The sequence below is a fragment of the Anopheles maculipalpis genome, chromosome 3RL, assembly GCF_943734695.1.
Source record: "Anopheles maculipalpis chromosome 3RL, idAnoMacuDA_375_x, whole genome shotgun sequence".
Taxonomy (NCBI): Eukaryota; Metazoa; Arthropoda; class Insecta; order Diptera; family Culicidae; genus Anopheles; species Anopheles maculipalpis.
Window position 1 is genome coordinate 66,870,492 of NC_064872.1, and position 21,046 is coordinate 66,891,537.

At 41.8% G+C, this 21,046-nt stretch overlaps 1 protein-coding gene across 5 annotated transcripts in view; it reads right to left on the bottom strand.

The window, feature by feature from the left end:
- The window catches only part of LOC126562505 (RNA-binding protein Musashi homolog Rbp6), a 584,848-nt gene that overhangs the window by 306,082 nt on the left and 257,720 nt on the right, over nucleotides 1-21,046 (bottom strand). For 4 of the 5 annotated variants that reach the window (XM_050219030.1, XM_050219027.1, XM_050219029.1 and 1 more), the window contains exons 4-6: nucleotides 12,409-12,462; nucleotides 11,804-11,888; nucleotides 7,490-7,531 (exon numbers count right to left, since the gene is read on the bottom strand). In XM_050219030.1, coding sequence (XP_050074987.1) covers nucleotides 7,490-7,531; nucleotides 11,804-11,888; nucleotides 12,409-12,462 — 181 coding nt within the window. The remainder of the gene's footprint in view (nucleotides 1-7,489; nucleotides 7,532-11,803; nucleotides 11,889-12,408; nucleotides 12,463-21,046) is intronic. The other variant, XM_050219028.1, reaches the window with a different exon arrangement.

The window sequence follows — 21,046 nt, forward strand, 5'->3', positions numbered from 1 at the left end:
TCCATGTCTCACACCCATGCAAACATGGGAAGATTTTCCCCATCCCAGGGCTGGGGAGCACTACAACGCAAAAAGGGCCGAAAGGCCGAAGGCCCCCGTTCGAAGAAAAACCGTGCCTTCCTCCACAAACTTATACTGGTACGCGCACGAAAGAAAAGCGATCATCAGCATGCTTGCTAAAGGAAAATCCACTTGAGCGAATGGGAGAGAGAATGAGAGAGAGAGAGATTGAGAGACATAGCGGGAAAATGGGGCAAAGACTCACAAAACCAATAAGAGATATGATAAATGGAATTAGCATCCACAGCACAATCCGCAAACCTAGATGGAAGGTGGAAAGAACAATCCAGAAGATCGAGAAATGGGGTGGAAAAGAAGGGGATGAGGGGAAGGGTGGGAAGATGGGGGAAACAAAACATATTTGCATTAATATTTCAACGTGGCCCACTATTACTCATCTCCTTTCCAATACACGAGTAGGATGTTGGAGTTCGGTTGCCTTGGGACTCCAATGTCTGAGGGCGTTGTCGTTCGAAGTTGGTTTTGTAGGAAGATTTTTCTTCATGTTTTCAACAAATAAATATAGAATGTTAATTTTAGGTGTTTACCTATAAACATAAAAGTTGAGCCACGCTATTATGTCTCGAAACCCGTTATCGCATTTCGGCAAGATCCGCAGAATCCGTTTTTGAATCCTCCTTCACTTATTGAGCACCGCCAAACGTCTCGCATAGATCCACTCAATACTAACAAGCATCCTCTTACACCGATTGTGGACTGAGATCATCCACACTCGACGTAACACCAAGCACCAAACTCAAAATGGTGGAAAATTATTAATCAATTGATATTTCTTTTCCAAACCCCAACAAACAAATTCTATCCATTGTAGACCTTTTTCTTTTTATCAGAGAGACTTCTCTGATGGGCTAGGTTTTTCTCTTTTTTTTTTTTTTTGCTTTCCAGCGCTAACATGACAGTTCTGCATGGCCACCAATTTTCTCGACCTCAATATGTACGTGTTTGTTTTTTTTCCACCTTCTTTCGAATCCTTCGATCGGTTGTATGTTTTTTTCACCCCTATTCTTCACACAAGACAAGCTGGTCCAGTTTGAGAATAGGATCAGATGAAAGGACTCCAAAAAAAATACAGCAACCCACTCATGCACACACACATAAACTTAAGCTGTTTCGATGTCTGTTTTTGACAGGGAAGATGCTATCCCAAGCGCGTACGAACAAGCCAAGAACGGTTGCCATTCGGTTTGTGATGGGGGCAAAAATGGTTAATAAATTGTTACCAATAACCGTAACCAGGTCCGTGGGTTTTCCACCCGTCACCTCCCGGATAGCATCGTGCTGCGAAATCATCCACCGATACCCAACCGAAATCGGCGAACGGTGGGAAAGGGCATCATTCGCTTCTCCTAGCAACTTCGAACTCGAGAACTTTTGTGGAAAACAATTGTGGATTTGGTCGATGTTTCGGAATGATATATTATCCTTCGATCGCTTCTGGTTGTGTCGGTTTTGGCAGGAGGCAAACCCACTGGTAGGCTCTGCTGGATGATTTCCTCCAGTGGCGCATCATTGGTTGATGTTTGATTTCGTCGATGTCTTGTAGTTCTGTTGTCGATACGAATCCTTGTGCTAGCGGAAAAGCATAACGGATTCCAGGTGCTTGATCTTCCGAATGCCTGTATGATTCGGTTCCTAATATTCGTTTCTTCGCACTGTGCTACTGGGTGGGAAAAGTTGTCCCATTGTCAATGTTAACATTGGCATTCTTGGAGGCAGTTTTATTTCCTGTTTTTGGTTCACATGAACTTCAAGTGTCATTACGAATTTCAAGTGTTTATTGATAGCAAAGCGAACCAGAAGGACCATCATTGGATCGGCTTATTAGCCCTGTGAAGGCTATCTCCTACATCGGAGGATAGTGTGTCCTCATTTGTTGGGTAGAACCATCATCATTATGGCACTCATTTTCCTATTAAGGGTTTTGCTTGTTAGCGGTTAGCCTTACTCGAAGCTTGGTTATAATAGACAGTTGTCATTTGTGATGCACGATGAGTGATCGACGACCTGGTAGACGTTAATTAGAGAAGGTAAACTCCACGTCAAAGAAGGCCCATAAGCTCGCGGCTCTCCAGGACGATACAAATCTACTGTCCGCATATCGCGCTGATACAGGTTTTTTTTTTTTGCTTTCAAACAACCCTCGGTATGATAAACGATAAGAGGTAACAGTGACACAGAGACGAAAATAAGAAAAATTACTCCAACACCACTCGATGACTTTCATAATGCGAAAAGCGGTATCAGAAATGAAAATATCACCTCCCCGAAAGTGCCGGCAGTGTGCGTGTTGCGATAGATCTCTGACCATAAGGGGTCGGGAAAATATTTCCCACTCTCCTCTTACCATTCTCCTCCACATACTTATGCTTTACGCTCTAATCTAAGAGCCACGGGATAGGGAAAAAAGAAAGTAAAGTTAAAACATTAATTAATTTGTCAATCTTTATTACCGGTGTGCGCGCGGTAGTAATTAAAATTAATGACCAACTTCATGCTGGAAGTTGCACAATGGAGATAGTTTCTTTGTTTTTTTTTTATTCTATACTTTCTCCCGTGGCCTATATACTAGTGTGTGTGTGTGTGTGTGTATTGGTGCATTCTGTTTTGTATTTGATGGCTGAAGTCTTCTTCAGGTGTGGTGAATTGAGATGGATGGGTGACCGAAAGCGAAGCCAAAAAATATATATATGACAAGGATTTTCCTCGAGACGGTGAAGTCGACGAACAGCGACGAACTTTCGAGGATGGTTAAATTAAGGTTTCACAGCAAAGGGGAGCGTACGGTAGGAGATTTCGTTCGATACTGCGTGGCTATAATGATTCAATAATTACTAATGTAAGTCAGAAACTGATCGAAGCTAACTGATTAACCCTTTCACGACCAAGGTAAATATTTTTCCCACCTGTAAAAATCGTTACAGATCAATCAATTATTACTGTAACGAGCATTTTGAAACGAAACGTCAAAATTAAATGTATTTCAAAAGCGTCTAATGTATGTAAATGGCTAAAAGAAGAGACAGAGAGTTTTATATTACAGATGATAAAATTTCGCAGTGGCTTATGGCAGATAATATATAATAATAATCCGAATTCGGCATATGTTTTCTTTAATGGTCCATAGGAAAAAAATATTTCCCTTTAAAATTTAACAACAACCTGCAATACTTTTTTGGTGATATACTCTCATTTTATTCCCCGAACAGCATAAATTTTGTATCGCTTTGGCATTTTTAAAAATCTTGGATAGCTTATGGTCCTGGAAGGGTTAAGAAAGGATTTTTAGCATTTATCATATTAGAGTAGGCGTTATCCAACAGTGGCCCTTTTTGGTTGAGATGGTTATATAATCAATTTCGAGCGTTAGGAACGACTGTGCAACCACAAGGCATCAATAATTTTAGCAAGCCAATAGATGGCGGACGTGATCTAGCTTTGTAGGTCCTAAGCCAACAAGAATATGAACAAGAAAAGGATTACCAGAAGAAAGAAAACAATCATTCTCCAGTTACCGATTATTTTTAAAAAGTTGAATTCAGAGTCAGTTTCGTTTCAATAATTTCATAACTTTGATTTAAATAATGACATCGGACCCAAAATTGTATTCTAATACTAAAACAAAAATATCTAACTAGCATCGTGATCATGTACCGATCGATAATTTCTGCTACCAAGCATTCAAGCATCAGCTTGAACACAAATCGAAACTTCTCCATCACCCAAAGCTGGCAATGCACACAGTCTGCGTTTGCAAATTGCGTCTACTGCTAGCCTGCCGAGAAATATACCAATTATATTGCAATTCAATAACGTGCGCTAAATTAAGCAACGATTCCCCAATTGCTTGCCGTGGTTCCCCATCCCTCAATCCATACCAATGATACCGTTCCGAGCGTATTCGAGCATTCAAAACTTAATTTCACATGCATCCACCTTCACCAAATCCCCGAACACAAAAGGTGGAAAACGATAGTATACTCCATTTGCATCGATTGCTTCCCGTGTGCACCCATTGAAAATGGAAGAGATACTTCTTCATCTAAAGAAGTGAACCGTTTGCACACATACATAATCATTCACACACACACACACACTCCATGGTGAAATCGAAATCTTTGCTCATCTGTAGTAGAAGCGCTTCACAACACCGAGTGGCCCCGAGATACGGTTCGTCTGCGGGCAAAGGGAAACACATCACAACCGACCCGATGGTACCAGCATCGAAACGCAAATTCATTGAATTAGATAAATTTATTCATACTTGAAAACATTCGAAAAGAAAGCAAAAAAAAAAAGAAACCGCCCACCCACTGCTCTTACCCGTTCGAATCGGAAGGATAAAAACCTGGTGCCGATAAACCCCCGTTGCCACGCCATCGCGGCCCACCCTTTGATGGGGGTTGGTGTTACTGTTTGATCACGCCAAACGGAAAAGCGAAAAAGCGGAAAGGAATGTGTTTGAGGTCGCCGGGACGCGCCATGATAGCGGATCAAACGACCACCACCGACCGAATGGGGGTGGTGAGCGAAAGAAGATGCCACGCTCCCAAGGCAAGCCTTGCGGGTATGGTAACTTCCGACACGAGCAGCGGCATTCGGTTTTGAGCAATGATTTATGATGGCAGAGATCAGAAGTTCGGAAGAGTTCCTTCCCCATCGGTGGTCCTCTCGCCTCATCCCCACCGCAAGTCTTCGGAAGGGATTTCTCCGATCGATCAATACGGTCGGAATACTTTGTTCGGGTGAATAGGGTACCGCTCACAGCTCAGCGTCAACGGGTGTTGGCAAACTGTTCTAGGCTCAAGGTTTAACCCGCGTGTGAACTGTTTTGGGCGAAATTTAGGTATGCAGTTCGCGCTGAGAGCTTCTGGGAAATATTTCACAGGTGGGAAGATGAGGTTTACGAGAGCTAAAAGAGCGGATGTTTAAGGCGAACAATTTGCGTGACACACATACTGTCGGAAAGAAGGAAATGACAATTATATAAGGAAGCGTTCCTGTAACTCATCGTTCTAATGATTCGGAAAATTTTTTATGTTGTTCGTCATGAATTACTTGTGCTTCCTGTGCACATTTCAAACTGTTTCATAATTTACAAAAATCTTTTATTGATAAAGGTGTTATTATGTTCCAATTTTTACGACTCAATTTCTAAAGAAAGGAATTTCAAGGGGTCTATTTGTATCTACAAATTCAATCGTCGTGGTTATCGAGCAGGTGCGGGCAATTTTGTTCACTTAAAATTAGAGAAGAACATAAGCCTTGACTAGAGAAAACAATTTCAGTAAATCCTGATTTTCTATTCCTACAATGCTTCAATCTGGATCAAACAAAAATAAAACATTCTGGGCAAACAGTCAGACGAAAAGCTCAAGCTGGTTTCACATAGATTTATGAACCAAATTCCCAAACGACCTTTAAAATTATGCAACAAAACAATTGAAGTGCAAATTTTCCTTTCACACTCGCTTCTTACCACTCCGCCCCACGGGTTGTAACTGAATCAATTTGACCCACCAATTTTACCATCAAAATTCTTCACACCCGAGAGTGCACGAACCATTTTCTCTCATACCAAAATATGTCTTACAAGTTTTGCTTGACCACCTTCCCCTAAACAGGATGTACTACTACAATCCTCCAAGAAGCTCAGGTTCGTGTCACAGCTTAACGCCATAGCCCGAAGCAGTTTCCACGTTGTACAAGCAACGGTGCAAAGAAGACGAGTACGAAAGAAGAAAAACCCATCAAGAGCACCATTACCACACCAGTGTCCCGCCACCATCATCATCGTCATCGGAAAATGCGGGAGAAAAATTGTACAGAGATAACTACACTTTCAATACGCTTCACACAGGCTTCGTAGGTTGAAGGGCATCGTGTTTGGTCCCTGCACGATACAACACGAAACCATCCTCCCCCCCCCCCCCCCCCCCTCCCTCGAGGGTGCATCGACGGGGACGAAGGCTAGATTGTTGATGAGAAGTGATCGTGTCCTTGATGTGCCCCTTCGTCACCAAGGCTGACGTTGTGAACAAGTGCGAGTCGGTCTTGAGTTTTCGCGTGAGCAGATTTTTCCCTCCCGGGTTTGCTTGCCTTTTGCTGGCTGTGTGACATGCGGCGTGCATTTTGTTCTGTTGTTCCCCTTGGGGGAAGAGTGATCCAAAATTGATCCCCTTCTCACTGTGATGGAAAACATTGGAGCAGCGCAAGAAATCGGCCGTGGACGGGACACACTTTCAAAGGCCAGCCCTATGGAATGGTTTGCTTCGGCTGGTCAGTGAGGTTTCCCAGTACGGGGAAACACACAAAGATTGTTAAGCGGGAAAGTGATCTTAAAACCGAGTATGTAAAGTTGAAAGTCTTGTTCAAAGTTAACTTTTTTTTTGTTTGCTTCTCTTCTTTAACCTCTATTTTGGGCCCGTGTGATGGTGCTGTCACACTGGTTTGTTGCAAAAGTTTCTTCCCTTTCGCTTCACGGCAACTTTTTTGTATATGCCGGGGCAGATTTGCGTGTGTGTGTTTCTTTTTTTGCCTCTTCACTCACCCTAAGTTTGCAACAAATTTGTAACCTTCACTTGCTCTGCTTTTCAATTCTTATTCAATCCCGATGATGCAACCCAGATGCCCAGCTCGGCGGATGGCAAACGGGAACACTCTCGGGCGGTAAGAAAAGTTTAAGGTAAAATTGTAAAGCAAGCTAAACTCGCCATACTTTCTGACAGTGACGTCGAATGACCCCGCGGCAAAAGGGTAGCAGGCAAGCAGGCGAATTCGTACGAAACGACATGGTTGGGCCGAGTTTTGAATAAAACACGGGAAACAAATATGGGCGCAGAAGAAGGTTGATTGAGAGCAAATGTTCGACGTGCCAGTGTGTTCGAGTGACACTTTTTCGTCCTTTGGTGTTGCACAGGCTTACAGGCTTACATTTCTTAAGTACAACGCGTACAGGGACATTACTTCAATAAGCAAAAATAATTGTAAAATAGTTAGCAAACCGTGGGCTTCACAATCTTTAATGATGCCCTTCATATGTTGCAAGTTGACAATTACCTGGATTTTTTTATTAAATCTTTAATAAACATTAGGAAAACGCTTTCTCAAGCATGGTTCTACATGAAAAATGTTTTCTTACAAGTTTCCCAAACAGTTCATTTGAGGAAGAAAAGATAAAACCTCATTCCGTTTACTGATTTATGTGCCAAAGAAAGTGGCATAAAGTCTCCGTTGCGAATAACTTATTCTGCAACCTGGAAAACAATTTGTAAATCGAAATAAATAAGCTGGACTTTGCGAAAAAAAACAACATTGTTTTACTACTGCCTCTCTCTCTCTTTCTCTCTTTCCCTCTATTTACCACCGGCTAGAAATAAAACCGTACCCTTTATCCCACAGCTCCACTTACCTTTGGATGTGCCCTCCTTGGAAATGCTACTTTGGGATCGATCTGGAAAGAAAACCAGAAAAGAAGGAAAACCGAAATAGAACGATATTGGTATTCGTAACAATAGGAGTGAGAGATAACACATTAAACAATAGGAAAAGGAAACAAACACAAAACAAAAGCACAAGAAAGAAGAAAACAGCTCGATGGCCGCCGAACCGAGCACGACGATGGTTCGGCCCTCCATAAAGCATCGAATGGGAAGCGAAATCATTTAAATGAGCTGATTTTCATGCAAATGCACGAATATTCTTCGCTCGCCCGCCCCTTCCCGTACGGGCTACATGCTTCCCGACCGCTGTAAGGTGAGCCGAAAGTGTTCTGCTCCTTTGTAAAGGTGGCAAAAAGAATGAAACGGCCACACCACAAGAGTTAGCGAAAGAAAACCACTTCTCGTTCGCTATTCCGTGCGTGTGCATCTGATGGGAAAGTGATGAAATGAATAATATGTAAAAACGATAGTGATGAAAAAACCCCTTACGGAGTTCATTTTTTCTTTTTTTCTTCATTTGGTTTTTCGAGGTTTCGCCTAATGAAACGGTTCAGCCCGGTGCAGTGGTGAATGCTTTGGTTTTTGCAATATCTTTTATTCAGCATTTATGTGGGAAGCATATCAAATGAATATGTTAGCGTAGAGTTTGTACGGTCGAAGGAAATTCAGACGTTATTTAAATAGCTTTATATGAGGCACTTTTGCATTTGGCAAAACCCAGAATCAATGTTGCTTGAAACTGCTTTCGGAAATTGTTTTATCTAACAGGGGTAGCAGCTTTTGGGTAATATGAATTATGCAAATTCTCTTTCTTCGATTGCTTTTATTAATCAATCAACAGATTTTCCTTCGATGCTAATCCATATTAAAGTAGCACCAACACCTTCCACGAATGGGCATGCATTGTGACTTCTTTTATGGGACACCCTTTGCTCTTACGACGACTCAATCAACCCCCTGTGGGGAGGGGTTTGGTTTGAACTTTTCGAACGGTCAGAAAATAAAATATAGACGCTTCAACAGCACAAGCACAAAACGCACATTCGGAAGGTTCTTCAGGTGACTTTTTTTGCTGTACTTTTCAGCTGCTTCTCTACAATCTTCCCGATCTGCCCCCCAACTGAAAACTCACCTCACCTCACCAAAAATTTCGATCGGCTACAAACCCGAACACGGTACGGTCGTGGAGGTAAATCTTATAAATACTTCAAACAAAAAACCTCTCACTCACCACGGTCAGGTTCTGTTCGCTTCGTTTCGATTAAAAATGTATATATCCGGAGAGCCGGTAAACGATTTACATACAAAAAACACGATAAATTTACATATTCAAGGCCTACCGAACTGTGGCCGGAGGGGTGGAGGGGTGGGGGGGGGGGGGGGCAGATGGGTTTGCCGTCTTGCCGTACGTAAAGCAAACACACTACTATTTCAGTATCTGTTCGGAATATACCTTCGGATGCAAATTTTATCGAACCGACCACCGAAGCGGCAATCGAAGATATGCTGCCACGTGCGTTTGCTCTAGGCGTGTGTGTGAGTGTCTTTGGATGGTTTTCACCTTCAACCAAGAGAAGACATCCATCAATCGTTCGAAACATCATTCCCGGTTCGAGGCAGGTGATTGAAAGTACATAAAAAAAGCGATGCTCAAACCAATGTCAGGCAAATCGGCAGTAAACGGGAACTTAACAGTGGGATGGTTCGAGGGTTTGGAAAAGGACGATTTGTCTCAAGTGGAGATGTTTTATTGGAGTGTCACGCTTTCAAAGCGTATCAAGGCGAACATTTAATGTTGCAGTTCAACCATTGATTTTAAGGATGTTATCAGCCAATGCTGCAGGGGTATTGTAGGTATAGCCTGTACCAAGATCTTGGTAGAGGTCTCTTTTGTCGAAGATTTCTCTAAGATTATCAAACCTCTTTATAGAAAATATTTCGAACGATGTTACAATTTGTCTGCGATAGTCTTTGTCAACGATGGTCTCTTGATAGATGACTACGAGGTCTCTCCTTCTGATTAAGAGATCACTCAAAAATGTGATTTTTAGGAAGACCGGACTCGACTGCTGAGGATCCCAGAAAAATACAATTTAGGGCGTCCTTTCTGCTCCGACATTAAGCTTTTCTTTAATATCGTTTGAGGCTCAAGTTTTACGCCTTAAAACCCAAGTAGCTCATGGTTTAGGTCCTACAAGGGAACACCAAAAATTCTAAACACAAATGTGCCTTGAGACTATACTATTTAATTGTTCTTATGTTATTAAAAAAAGAACTTCAACAAATTCAATATTGTATAAATTTAAACACATTTGTGAAAACATATTTGCAGGAAACCCCTGCAATACATTCCTTGCTGACGTCATCTCACACACGGTCACCTTTGGCTGCACTTAACCATTCATACCCACCGGCACGGCACGTGTTACAAGAAGTCAGCATTTTTTGGCTATTTTGCAAATAATAAAACAACTATGTGTGCACACGGCTATACCCCGGGATGGGTACGGGTCCATTTCCGTGCTAGAAGTAGCCGTATCTTCTAAACCCTTCGTACGATCCCAGACCGGATCCAACCCAAGACACCCGGAGAGTGAAATTAAAATGAATAATAAAAAATATTGTCCTCCCAGGAGATGATTTAACAAGAATTATGTTTGCCCGAGGCCCGACCCAACCTCACACGGGTGTGACCATCAAAATGTGTCCGGCTCCAGCACGTCGGGCGCGGGTGGGGTTAGCATGCCAACAGGGATTCCCGGGGCATCGCGCGGATAAGCGAGACGGATGCACGAAATCGTAAGATAAACATGTGGGTGACATAACACGCTTCGCACCATTTACGAAACGTCCCGGTAACAGACGGGGGCAGTGTGGTCGGTGTAGTGGTAGCTACCAAACAAGCCAACCCAATCGGTGAGCGGTTCTTTATGATTGTCGGACTAAGCGGAGCCCACTTTACCATTCAACAACAACAGCAGCGCTTCAGTGAAAATAAAGCAACACAAACAAAAAAAAAAAAAACGAACCCAAAACAAAAGATGCTTGCATAGAGGCAAAACGCGTCTCTAAACTCCTGATACATAATCCGACCAGGACGGTCGAAATATAAAAGGACTTTGTCCGTTTTGTTCTCCGCTCTACACTACTTCCAGCTGGAGCGGAGTGAGGCAACACGAACGAAAAAAAGCACAGGAAGCATATTTATTTTCCATCAGCCTGTTGTTCTCGGGATTTAGCAGCTTTAGAGAACCGCGCACAGGGAGCAATGGCCGTCGGTAGCGTGGACACGTCAGGCACAAAAGTCTCAAGATTAGTGGAAGATGCCTAAAAGCACCCTGTCAACGACCAGACGAAGATGTCTTCGTGAATTTCTGCTGCAAAATGAAAAAAATCGCACGATAAAGAAAAAACTCCATTGATGGATAAAAGGCTGAGGAGCAATAAAACAAAATTCAGACCGGCATGCAGCTCCAGCTCACACACGCACGTGCTCTCTCATAAACTGTAAACTGGGCACCACAAATAAAGCAATCGTTAACGGTAGCATTGGGCCGTTACGCGATTCAAGCGCCTTCCTGTCCTTTCCTGAACAGTATCCACACCGCCCGTGGCACGCAAAAAGCAGTACGGTGGATTATATTATAGAAAGTCGACCCGAATGAAACGGCGGTGCGGAGTAGAATGGTCAAACAACTTCACGTTGCTGCTCCTAAACACCTTCATGATTCCTTCCCATACGTAACGGTCGTCCCTTTTTTCGAATGTGCTCTACATCACCATGTGTGGCTTGGCTGCTTGGTGACGGTGGAGATAATGTTTATGTTTCCCGCCAAATGCCGCTTTTCGCTCGCGACAGCCCCCCTCGATGGACACATAGACACACACACACATATAGACAGGCATACAGCATTCGCAGCATAATTTAAAGAAAATAAAATTTGATTGTTATTTCAGCGCTGCGATGCGGAAATGGGTTTATGGGCTGGAAGGATTCACCATTCACCGCTTATGGTGATTTGAGAGTGATTTGCAAGAGTGGTGGCAGCGTAGAGAGAGAAGGAGAGAAGGTGGGTAAGGGAGGGATATTGTGTAGGAAAAGTGAAAATGGAAAAAAACGGTTGATTTGAAGAAGAAGGGATGATGATTTGTTTGGTTCGTTTTCGTAGCTTTTGTTTCAAAATACTTTTTTCTGCACGCATGTTTTGCATGGTAAATATCATAAAATCAATTGTATGTCATTTGCGGAGTAATTAATTTACTTAAGAAGCACGAAGCCTTACCTTTTTGCCATCTAATTCATGGGTACCGTGTGCTAACACTTTGTCTACGCTGGCTGGATCGCCGAATGTGATGAAGCCGAAACCCCTGTAACGAGATTGAAATATACAACAATGTTAAGATTTTCAAGTATAAACAAAAGCCTTACTAGCTTAAAATTTCCAAGGAGGTGGAATCGATCTAGACCAACTTGAAAGCAATAGATCCCGCAACTGGGCTTTGTATTCATTTTAAAACTGAAAACAGCTGAATGGTTCTATGTCTTTGGTAATGTAATATATTTTCTTCAGAATATTGTTAAAACAGCAATTTCGTTAGTAAGTTGTTTAGTATTTCATTATATTTAAGACTATACCTTTTTTATACTACATTTCTTACGGCTTGAATCTAATTTATTTACAATTTTGTTTAAATTCTAAAATAGTTTTGTATTTAATCATTCTTTTTCACTTCGTCGTGCATCAAAGTTGCTTCATGGCGTTTCTGCTATGTAGTGTTATGATTGATTTTTGCAAGCTTTACTAAAGGTACAATGGACTATCAATTTCCTTTAAGAGAAAGTAAATGTAATTGTCTAGTTACGGAATGGAATCTGTAGCACACCTACCTTGGTCGCGAGTATAGAGGAGCCGAGGAATCAGCCAATCCCATCGCAGACGAGCTGAAAGAGAATGGTGTACTCGTTTCAAACCAGTTGCATGTTGGCAAATGTTAAGATTTTGTTGTTTTATTTATTTTTCATTTTGCAATAGATATTTTTATTTTTATTTTAAGAAGGAACTAATTAATAATTTAAACGATAGAAGAAAAGCACTCTAGTAACAAAACGGCAAGGTTGTCACTCATGAACAAAAAAGCAATAATAAAAGCGTAAAAGTAACATAAATTAATGTGAAATTATTCCTAACCAAGGAAAAAACAAGTTAAAAAATTAAGAAAACTAAATAATCATAAAAATAAAAGTAAAACATTTTCTGTATAAGAAAAAAAAACCATGAAGCAATCGCACGCTGAGCAGTAAAAAAGTGAATAAAGCAAATTAAAATTAAAATAGAAGGAGAAAAACAACCACAGCTCAGACAAAGAAATGTATAGCGTGTACGGGAAATGCGTTTCGGGTGTTTGGTGGTTGATATAAGGAATACAGCTATGATCTAGGCAACATAAAATATCTTAAATTATCGAAATAAATGAAGCAACCATCACGTCCGGTCGAGGAATGAGTTTCTCTCCAGACACTCACACCCCCGTTATTCACTCACACACACACACTTAGACAAATAGATACATCTCTCTTTCTCTCCTTCTCTTGCTCTGGTGCAGGAAAGCATTAAATCAATTTAAAGTATCATGGATTAGATTTAAACTCCTGACAATATATCACACCGCGCGCGATCCCATCTTCGCGACCACCCTTCCTCGGAACTCGCCCGCAATGTTAAGCCACCCCACACATCCCACCGCTTCCTTGGCCCCTTTCCCCTTTCAGCAAAGCAAAACCACGTTTCCTTATCTCGTCATCCTGACAAAGTAGAAGTGTACAAGGATTTTCGACCAATTCGTTGCAGGTTTTCGGGGCAGTCTGGTTTATTCGTTGTTTTTTTTTTTTGTGCTTCTTCTTCACGTTACCCTTCACGTTCGAAGGAATTCCCATTCTTTCCCATCAACCAAACCTGATCGTATCGTTTTCAAGTGTGTTTAAAAAAAAAAGACTCTTCCTTCGAAGATGAAAGCATATCGACGGTTTGTGGAATGGTAAGGAGCGTGAAAATCGCGCTGAAAAAGACGGCAACAAAAGCTTGCAAAAAGAAATGCTACAATGGAACAACAATAACGCGAAAATATGAAGCTTAAACCGATCCACAGACACACATCCACACGAGGACTCCACATCATCTTCACGAATCTCGCGAATGCTCGAATGAGTCGTAAGCGTAAATCATTGTTGTTACCGGCGCGATGGTTCTTTCCTTTTCCTAAACCTTGCGTGGAGCCGCTGATGATGGTTATCTTGCGAAGGGTGGAGAAGCAGAGCAGCGCAAGATGAAGGTGGGCAAAAAAATTGAAAATAAAGAACAATCTTACAGACCAACCGCATCCTCTTACCTACATACAACCTACAAGACAAGCCGAAGGCGATATAAACCTGCAAGCACAGATGGGAAGATAGGAAAGACCTTTCATGTAGCAGCAGCGATGGCTTGAGTGCCACCAAGAGGAAAGCAACAAAAAAAATGTATCCTTCCATTGACAAGCGGAAGACTATCCTCGGAAGATGGGAAGAGCCGACGTGGTACGTAAAAAAAAAAGGGATAAAAGTTGATGCAGCAGTAGCAACAACAACGAGTCGAGAAAAATCTCATCAATCATATGACGATAATGAATTTTTCTCTCAATTTTGGTGTAGTTTTTTTCTCTCCATTTTTCGGTGACGTCTCATTTCATTCCCGGACTGCTGCTGCTGCTGCTGCTGTGGTTGCATGCATGCGATGGAATGGGCTGAAATTGGGATCGTTTCCCCCCGTTTTGCGGTTGTTGTTATTTTCCCACAACAGAAAAGGCTAGCAAATTTTCAAAACAAACCAAAACGGCAGCAAGGGCAAGCAGCAAAAAAAAAAAAGGCATGGCCACGTATCACATGATGATGGGCACACTGTGAACGGGGAAAAACATAAGGAAAATTTGTTACTTTCCACTCTGTCATTGTGAGGGCGATCCGTAAGGCGATCTGTTTTGCAGCGTTAGCACACGAGCGAACGGGCAATGAAAAAGCCACCTGCCCGAAAAGAAAAACCGACCGACGGAAGACATCAGGGCGAAAAGGAACAACCATCATCCGCACATAGCGATTGCTTTGGCATTAGTGGTGGCGCGCTCAGCTTGCTCTAAACAGTTTTGCCAGGCGAAAAAAAAAAGCAAGACTTATGAAAACCATTTTAACTGTAGAATCGGGTGTTTTTTTCAAAATGGAAAACAGGACCACGGCACCATCCAAACACACACACAGCCATGAGCGTTTGAATCCTTTTTCACGTTCGATTCATTTTATGGCAGTTTTTATGCCACGGTACACCACAGCGTTCGGTTCGACCGATCGCAGCTGTACCAGCTGCTGCCGTGTTTAGTAATGAAAACCCATCAAACGTTATTTTCTCCGCATTTGTTCATATTCAGTCATTTGTGATTTTCTTCCTTCTGCTAGTTGATGGCGAAAAGCGAAAAACAAAATCTCGTAAACAATCGTTCGTTTAAGCGAACAGCTCTTTCCTTGCTATTGTCATCGATTTCAGCGTGTACGGCAAGGGAGGCTTCAAGTTAACGGACTGGCTTCAACGGCTTAAACCCTCTCGCTCTGTTGGGCAGCGGGATGGGGAGATGTTTTTCTTGTGGGTTGAAGAAAGACCAACCAACTGTTTTGTTTCTGTACATGACACAAGCATTTAAATAACGTTGAGGTATTTCTGTAAGCTTGCTTTATTACTCTAATGATAAGCCCTTAATTTTTTTATTCAATTTTCCACCAGATTTTAAAGTGTTCGACGGATGTTAAAATCCATATTCTAAGAATTGGCTTTAAACTATCTATCTATCTATTCGTCTACCTGTAATCTAAGGTATGGAACTAATTTCTCTAAGCCTGTTATTGTTGCACTCAGCTCTATACTAAAGGAAGGCATTACCGTGCTGATGCTCTTTGCTCTTACCAATTGGGACGCGTAACCTACGGGTGGAATTCTTTCGGAATTTTCATTGACTTTTGAGAATTGCAACTGCAAACGTGGAGAAGCTGTTAATTGCCTGCCGGTCCATCAAGCGGCAACCTGGTGAGTGGTCGGCCAATCGGTGCACGATCGTACATGGAACAAGGATAAGCATTGTGGAATATGGTTAGTGATTGGATACGGTTACGAATTCTGTGAAGCTTACTTACAGATTGTGACTACTATTTTCTTCTAACCGCTATTGTAAGTGCGGTATAAGTGCCTACAAACTATTATATTATACATTCCAATTTTCATACGAACATTGCTTAAAATTTCCCTCTTGCTTTCTTTGGTATTATGTCTTTCCGTTCGGCTATTCGATTGACTAAATCAGGCGTTTAAAAGTCGATGACAGAACTTTGTGAAACGGAAAGTCAAATATTTGCGTTAGACCACAAGTTTTCTGTCAGTCAAGTGCAACAGAAAGTAGAAAGTAGAAAGTAGTATGCATCCTTTAAAATCAGTTTTGAGTGTAAATCGATAGAAAAATTTAAACATTTTACTCGGATATGTCATTACAAGCATTTCGAAGACGTTTTAATCATTTCATTTGGTGGTTTGCATGACTCATTCTGGAGCAAGAACCACGAGAGCAAACCACGAAAAGGTATATTATTAAACCAAAATGATTCATTCGTTTCTGATTCTAGTCAAAATTAGCATTTAAGGATAGGTTTAATTCGAAAGAAATCATCTGTGAATGTAAGAACTGAGCACTTGCCTTCTGTTTGGTTAGAGTCTTTCCTTCGCAAAGATTCCCGGTTGGCTTTGACAATGAGGCCTTATATAAAAAATGTCATGTCTTAAAGTATCGAAGATCAACACATATTTTCCTTACGAATATATTTTAAATTAGTTTTTGATGGATAAAGAGATGACAATTATTTCAAAACAAAACACATTAGAAAACGAATTAAGACAGCGTTCGAAGCCTATCGAAAGCGAGACCCACACCCTGTAAGTCCACAAGAACAATAGAATCGAGATATACGCTTAAACGGATCTGTAATTTAAGCTTTTTTTAATTTATTACTCATTGCTGAGTCACTGGTACGGAATCGTGTAAGCATATGCGACTAAAATGCAAAGTAAAGTCTTCTTATGTCACTAGATTAGATTGTCGGAAGTCCTCAAAATGTTCAGGATTTTTAACAGATGACTTCCACCTGACTCATGAGTATCGAGCAAGGAGTCAGGATGAGTTGCTTTAAGCTGAATAGATAACAATTTAAATATAAAACTGCAAATCATCCCTAGCACTAACGTTAAGATTTAATTCTGAATATTTAAAAATTATTGTTTAAATTTAATGAAAGCAATCCAGTTATTGTTAACCGATTAGGAAATTTTCTGTGGAATTAGTTTTTTTTAAATTGTAATAAAATATTCCTTTCAAAGTCCGGCACCAAATTGGTCAGCAATAGTTTCTTCCACTCAGAATTTACGCTCCAATTATTTCATCCTGTGCCGCTAATTTTGCGTTCAAGTTGCAATACAACCCGCAAGGCTCGAGCATCACAGCTGATCGTTAATCAATGGATCGTACGCACCATTTTCTCACCCTAATTACACGTTGCTAACCTACCGCATCTTCTACAGCAGCCGACCAGCGTATTCTCGTTTTCATGTCCGCTACCCGAGTGCAGTCATTATGACTCATTGGAATATATTAAAACGACGAAAGCTGCTGCTGGTGCAACCGGGCCGTCTCCTCTATCCGACTCTTTGGGCGTGAAAGTGTGTTTACGCGGCACGTTTACGGGGCCGGGGCCAAAACCAATGAGCATCGTCATCATCATCCTATCGTTCTATTGCAGTTCCCTAATTATGGATCGATAATCATTCGCCAGATGGCGCTTGCTTGCAGTCGTACTTTCGGTACGCATCGACAAACACCTCGAGAGTGTGTTAACCGATTTCGCTTTACACCGAAACTGGTGTGATGTTCCAGTTTTGCGGTGTAGTATCACCAAAGCGCAATCGGGTGTCCCGGTTTAGAGATCATGTCTAGCGAGCGCTCACACTGTCGCTACCTTCACAAACGTCTGCCGTCCCGAACGAACGCACAAGGATCGGCAACCAGCCCGGGAATGAAGTTGGCTTGTAAAAGGGGTTCAATCAATGCTAATGTTGGGTTTCGAGTTTGCTCCTGTTTCAGCAATCTGGCGGACACGAGCCAAAAACCCCTCCACCCCTGGGTTGCTGGCTCAGCAAAACGCACATACGTACCGTTTCCCGTTTTACGCTCCGGCAAGTGCCGGCTGCCGATCCTATGCGCCATTCACCCGGGTTCGGTAACCACCAGACCTGAAGCTGCTTACTCGACTCGAAACTGCGGCTTCCTTTCCCTCACTCACACACACACACACAAACACCCAAGTTCGATCCAGTGGAAAAGCTTGAAAAGGTACTTAGGCGGTGATAAGAGGGTGGTGCTGGTGGTGGTGATGGTGACCGACGATGGGGATGCTTATCCTTCGCAAGCTGTCAGCCTGTTTAAATTAATTAATCGATATCACATTGAAAATCTGCTGCAGTCGACAGTTTTACAGCGGCCAGACTCGAGACGCACAAGACGTACACTACACTACACAGACACACGCTCGCACCAGCTGAGGGCAACGTGTCGGATGCCCTGTAGGGTCTCTTACATTCCAGCCCAATGTTCCACCCGTCCGACAACCACTTTCGGCTCACAACCTTCAACAGTTTCCCTGTAACCGATGCGCTTAGAAGGCTAATATTTGCCTCGGAAGGGACGCACTTCCCTGCCAGCTTTGGGAGGTGTAGGTTGGCAAGTGGTTATGGCGGGAAGGTATCGAAGGTTAAACCGGGCTGGGAAAGGGTTTTTTTACTCATTTTTTTCATCGTTCTTTCACGTTTACTGAACAGAACTCATTTGCTTAATCAGGACCGTACGTCAAAGTGGTACTCTTGAATGCTTATAGTCAAACAGTTTGAGCACATGACTTGAGCACCAATTTCAAAAAAGAACATCATCGTCAATATTATGCTTGAAACAGAGCATCATTCGATGCAGAATAAGGATTTTAATATATTTTTATTATTACTTTGAATTTCTTTAACTATTAGAACCAAGTATTTTCGCCAAGGTGCGAGGCGACAACGGCGCTAGTCGTCACACGAAAACACCGGGATACAAATCCCCTTCCGGACCGTCCTCTCGTAGTGAGGACTGACTATCCGACATTATTTTATGCTTTTTAAACTTTGTTTTTTTTTTTTGGATTTATTGCATTAATTTAAAATCCATTCGGTAAATTAAACAGATTTTAAACAAAAATATGGTTTCAGGTTTCGTTTTACACAGTTTTGAGACATTCCTCCTTATCATGGGAACTAGTACCAGCAGATGCATAAAGAAGCAATACATCACTAACGATAAATCAACAAAACTTTTCGCTTCTGCTGAAGACAACAACAATACCTCCCAAATTTTCAATATGAAAAACAAACATCGAATCTGTATTTCTTATTTTCTAAATAAATATCGACAAAAATTCTTCTTCGATAGCTTAGCTCACAAGAACTGCCGAAAGTCACCCGCTTTCCCTGCCATTGTTTTGAGTTTGTTAAAAAAATAATCTCCTTGTCATAATACTGCCCATGCAACTAGCCAAAAATCGTGAACACACGCTAAGAAATACAAACGTGTTTAGATTGATCACGCCGTCCGATAGCGGAGAGCACAACGTTCACAAAACGGACCCTATTCCCTCCAGCACTATGACTTACCAATATCATAAAACCCGGTTCGCTTATGTGGTTCGATGGCTCGATTTTGAAAACATTTCCATCATTGATTCAAATCTTCCCAATGCAAGATGAAGGGAGAAAAAAATACCCCCCACCACAAAACGCCAACATCGTCCCGACACTCGTAGGACTTAATCAAAATAAATGAGCAAAACATTAACTTTTATCTTCACGACAGCATTTGTCTTTGCCCGCTTTCCGTGCGACATTTCCATCGGTGTTTCGACGCACGAGCACGGGGCTGCGAATGCGATTTGCACCCGTGTTGGATGCATTGTGCTTTTCATCATCTTTTTGCCCAGTTCCCGGATTCGATTCGGGGTTCGCTTTTTTGTGTGTATGAGTGCGTTCCCTCCTATCAGCTACGCTTTGTATTCGCTTGCTAAAACTATCCCCAAAAATGCTTCCTCCATTTGTTCCATGAGTTTGAAGCGATTTTCTTCGGTCCTCCTAACGACAGCAACAGCGGCTAGGGTGGAGATAAAGTTTGAAAAATCTTTTCGACTCATTCATCCAGCTCTATTCCCTCTACTACCAATGTGCCTGTGCCTTCCTGATATCGTTTAGGCACTATCATTTCCCATTTCTAACCCACCAGGGAAGTGGAACGAAACAAAACAAACCTTTAAAAAAAAGATGCGAAAACTACTTCCGGTTCCGAATTGAACTGGCTGCTGCTTTCGCTCTGTCACTCTGTTAGTCTGATCAAGTTTTTTTTTTGTGCTACACTCTTCACCACAACTCTTGGCCGTATTTCTTGTACGTTTTTTTGTTGCGTTTGCATTGCCTCTTCCTAAACGGAGTTTTTCTACTTTGCGCACTATTCCCTGAGTAAGAACATGGGTAATTTTTCATACTACTTCGAGAAGACTTTTCGCCATTTCGGGAAATGCACATATACGCACCTAACCTCCTTGCCGGGACCGCGCCCTTACACACACAGATTCACCGTGAGATGATTGAGCAATGGGATGAAATTTGCACTCTCATCATATTCCCGCTGAGTGAAGATTTTCTTGACTTCCTCTGCGTTTTTTTTTTCTTTGAGAGGAAATGCTTTCCCTAACTGGAAAATGACTGCACAATCTTCTAGTCCTTGTTCAACGAACCTTGCACTGGCACTGCTTGGCTGTGCTTCGGTAAGAATGGCACAAAAATATGTTCTTCATCATATCACTTCTTTAATGCTTTTTATCAGTTGCCCGTTGCTAGCAGAAGATTTTGGGAGTTTTTCTGTGTGTGTGTGTGTGTCTGTGTGTGCCTAGCTCTGGAGTCTTTGTGATGAATGATGTGTCCCTTAGCAGGAAGCAAGCAAGAAGAGAAGTGTGCTAAAATTGACTAAGAAATGGCTAACGCAGTGGCGAAATAGTTTGATTTGATGTGCTGTTAAAGCAACGATCCTGACATTTATGAGCAAATAGGTGATGTTGATGTGCTTTTGGCATTTGAATGACTTGATATCTCTTACCATTTTGCTTGGTGAATTTTAGAAAAAATCAATTTAATTCCTTCTTTTTTGGTTTTTCGTATTTGTTTTCTCCTTTAAGCTATGTCATCCCCAAAACATACGTTAAAACAAAGAAAAATACTTTACATGTAAATCAAACTCACACAATCATCGTCCCGCACGCCTGGTCCATTCTAGCTTGCCATTGCCGCCAAAAGAAAATGAATCTTGCACGTGGTGCACATTAAAAAAGGTGA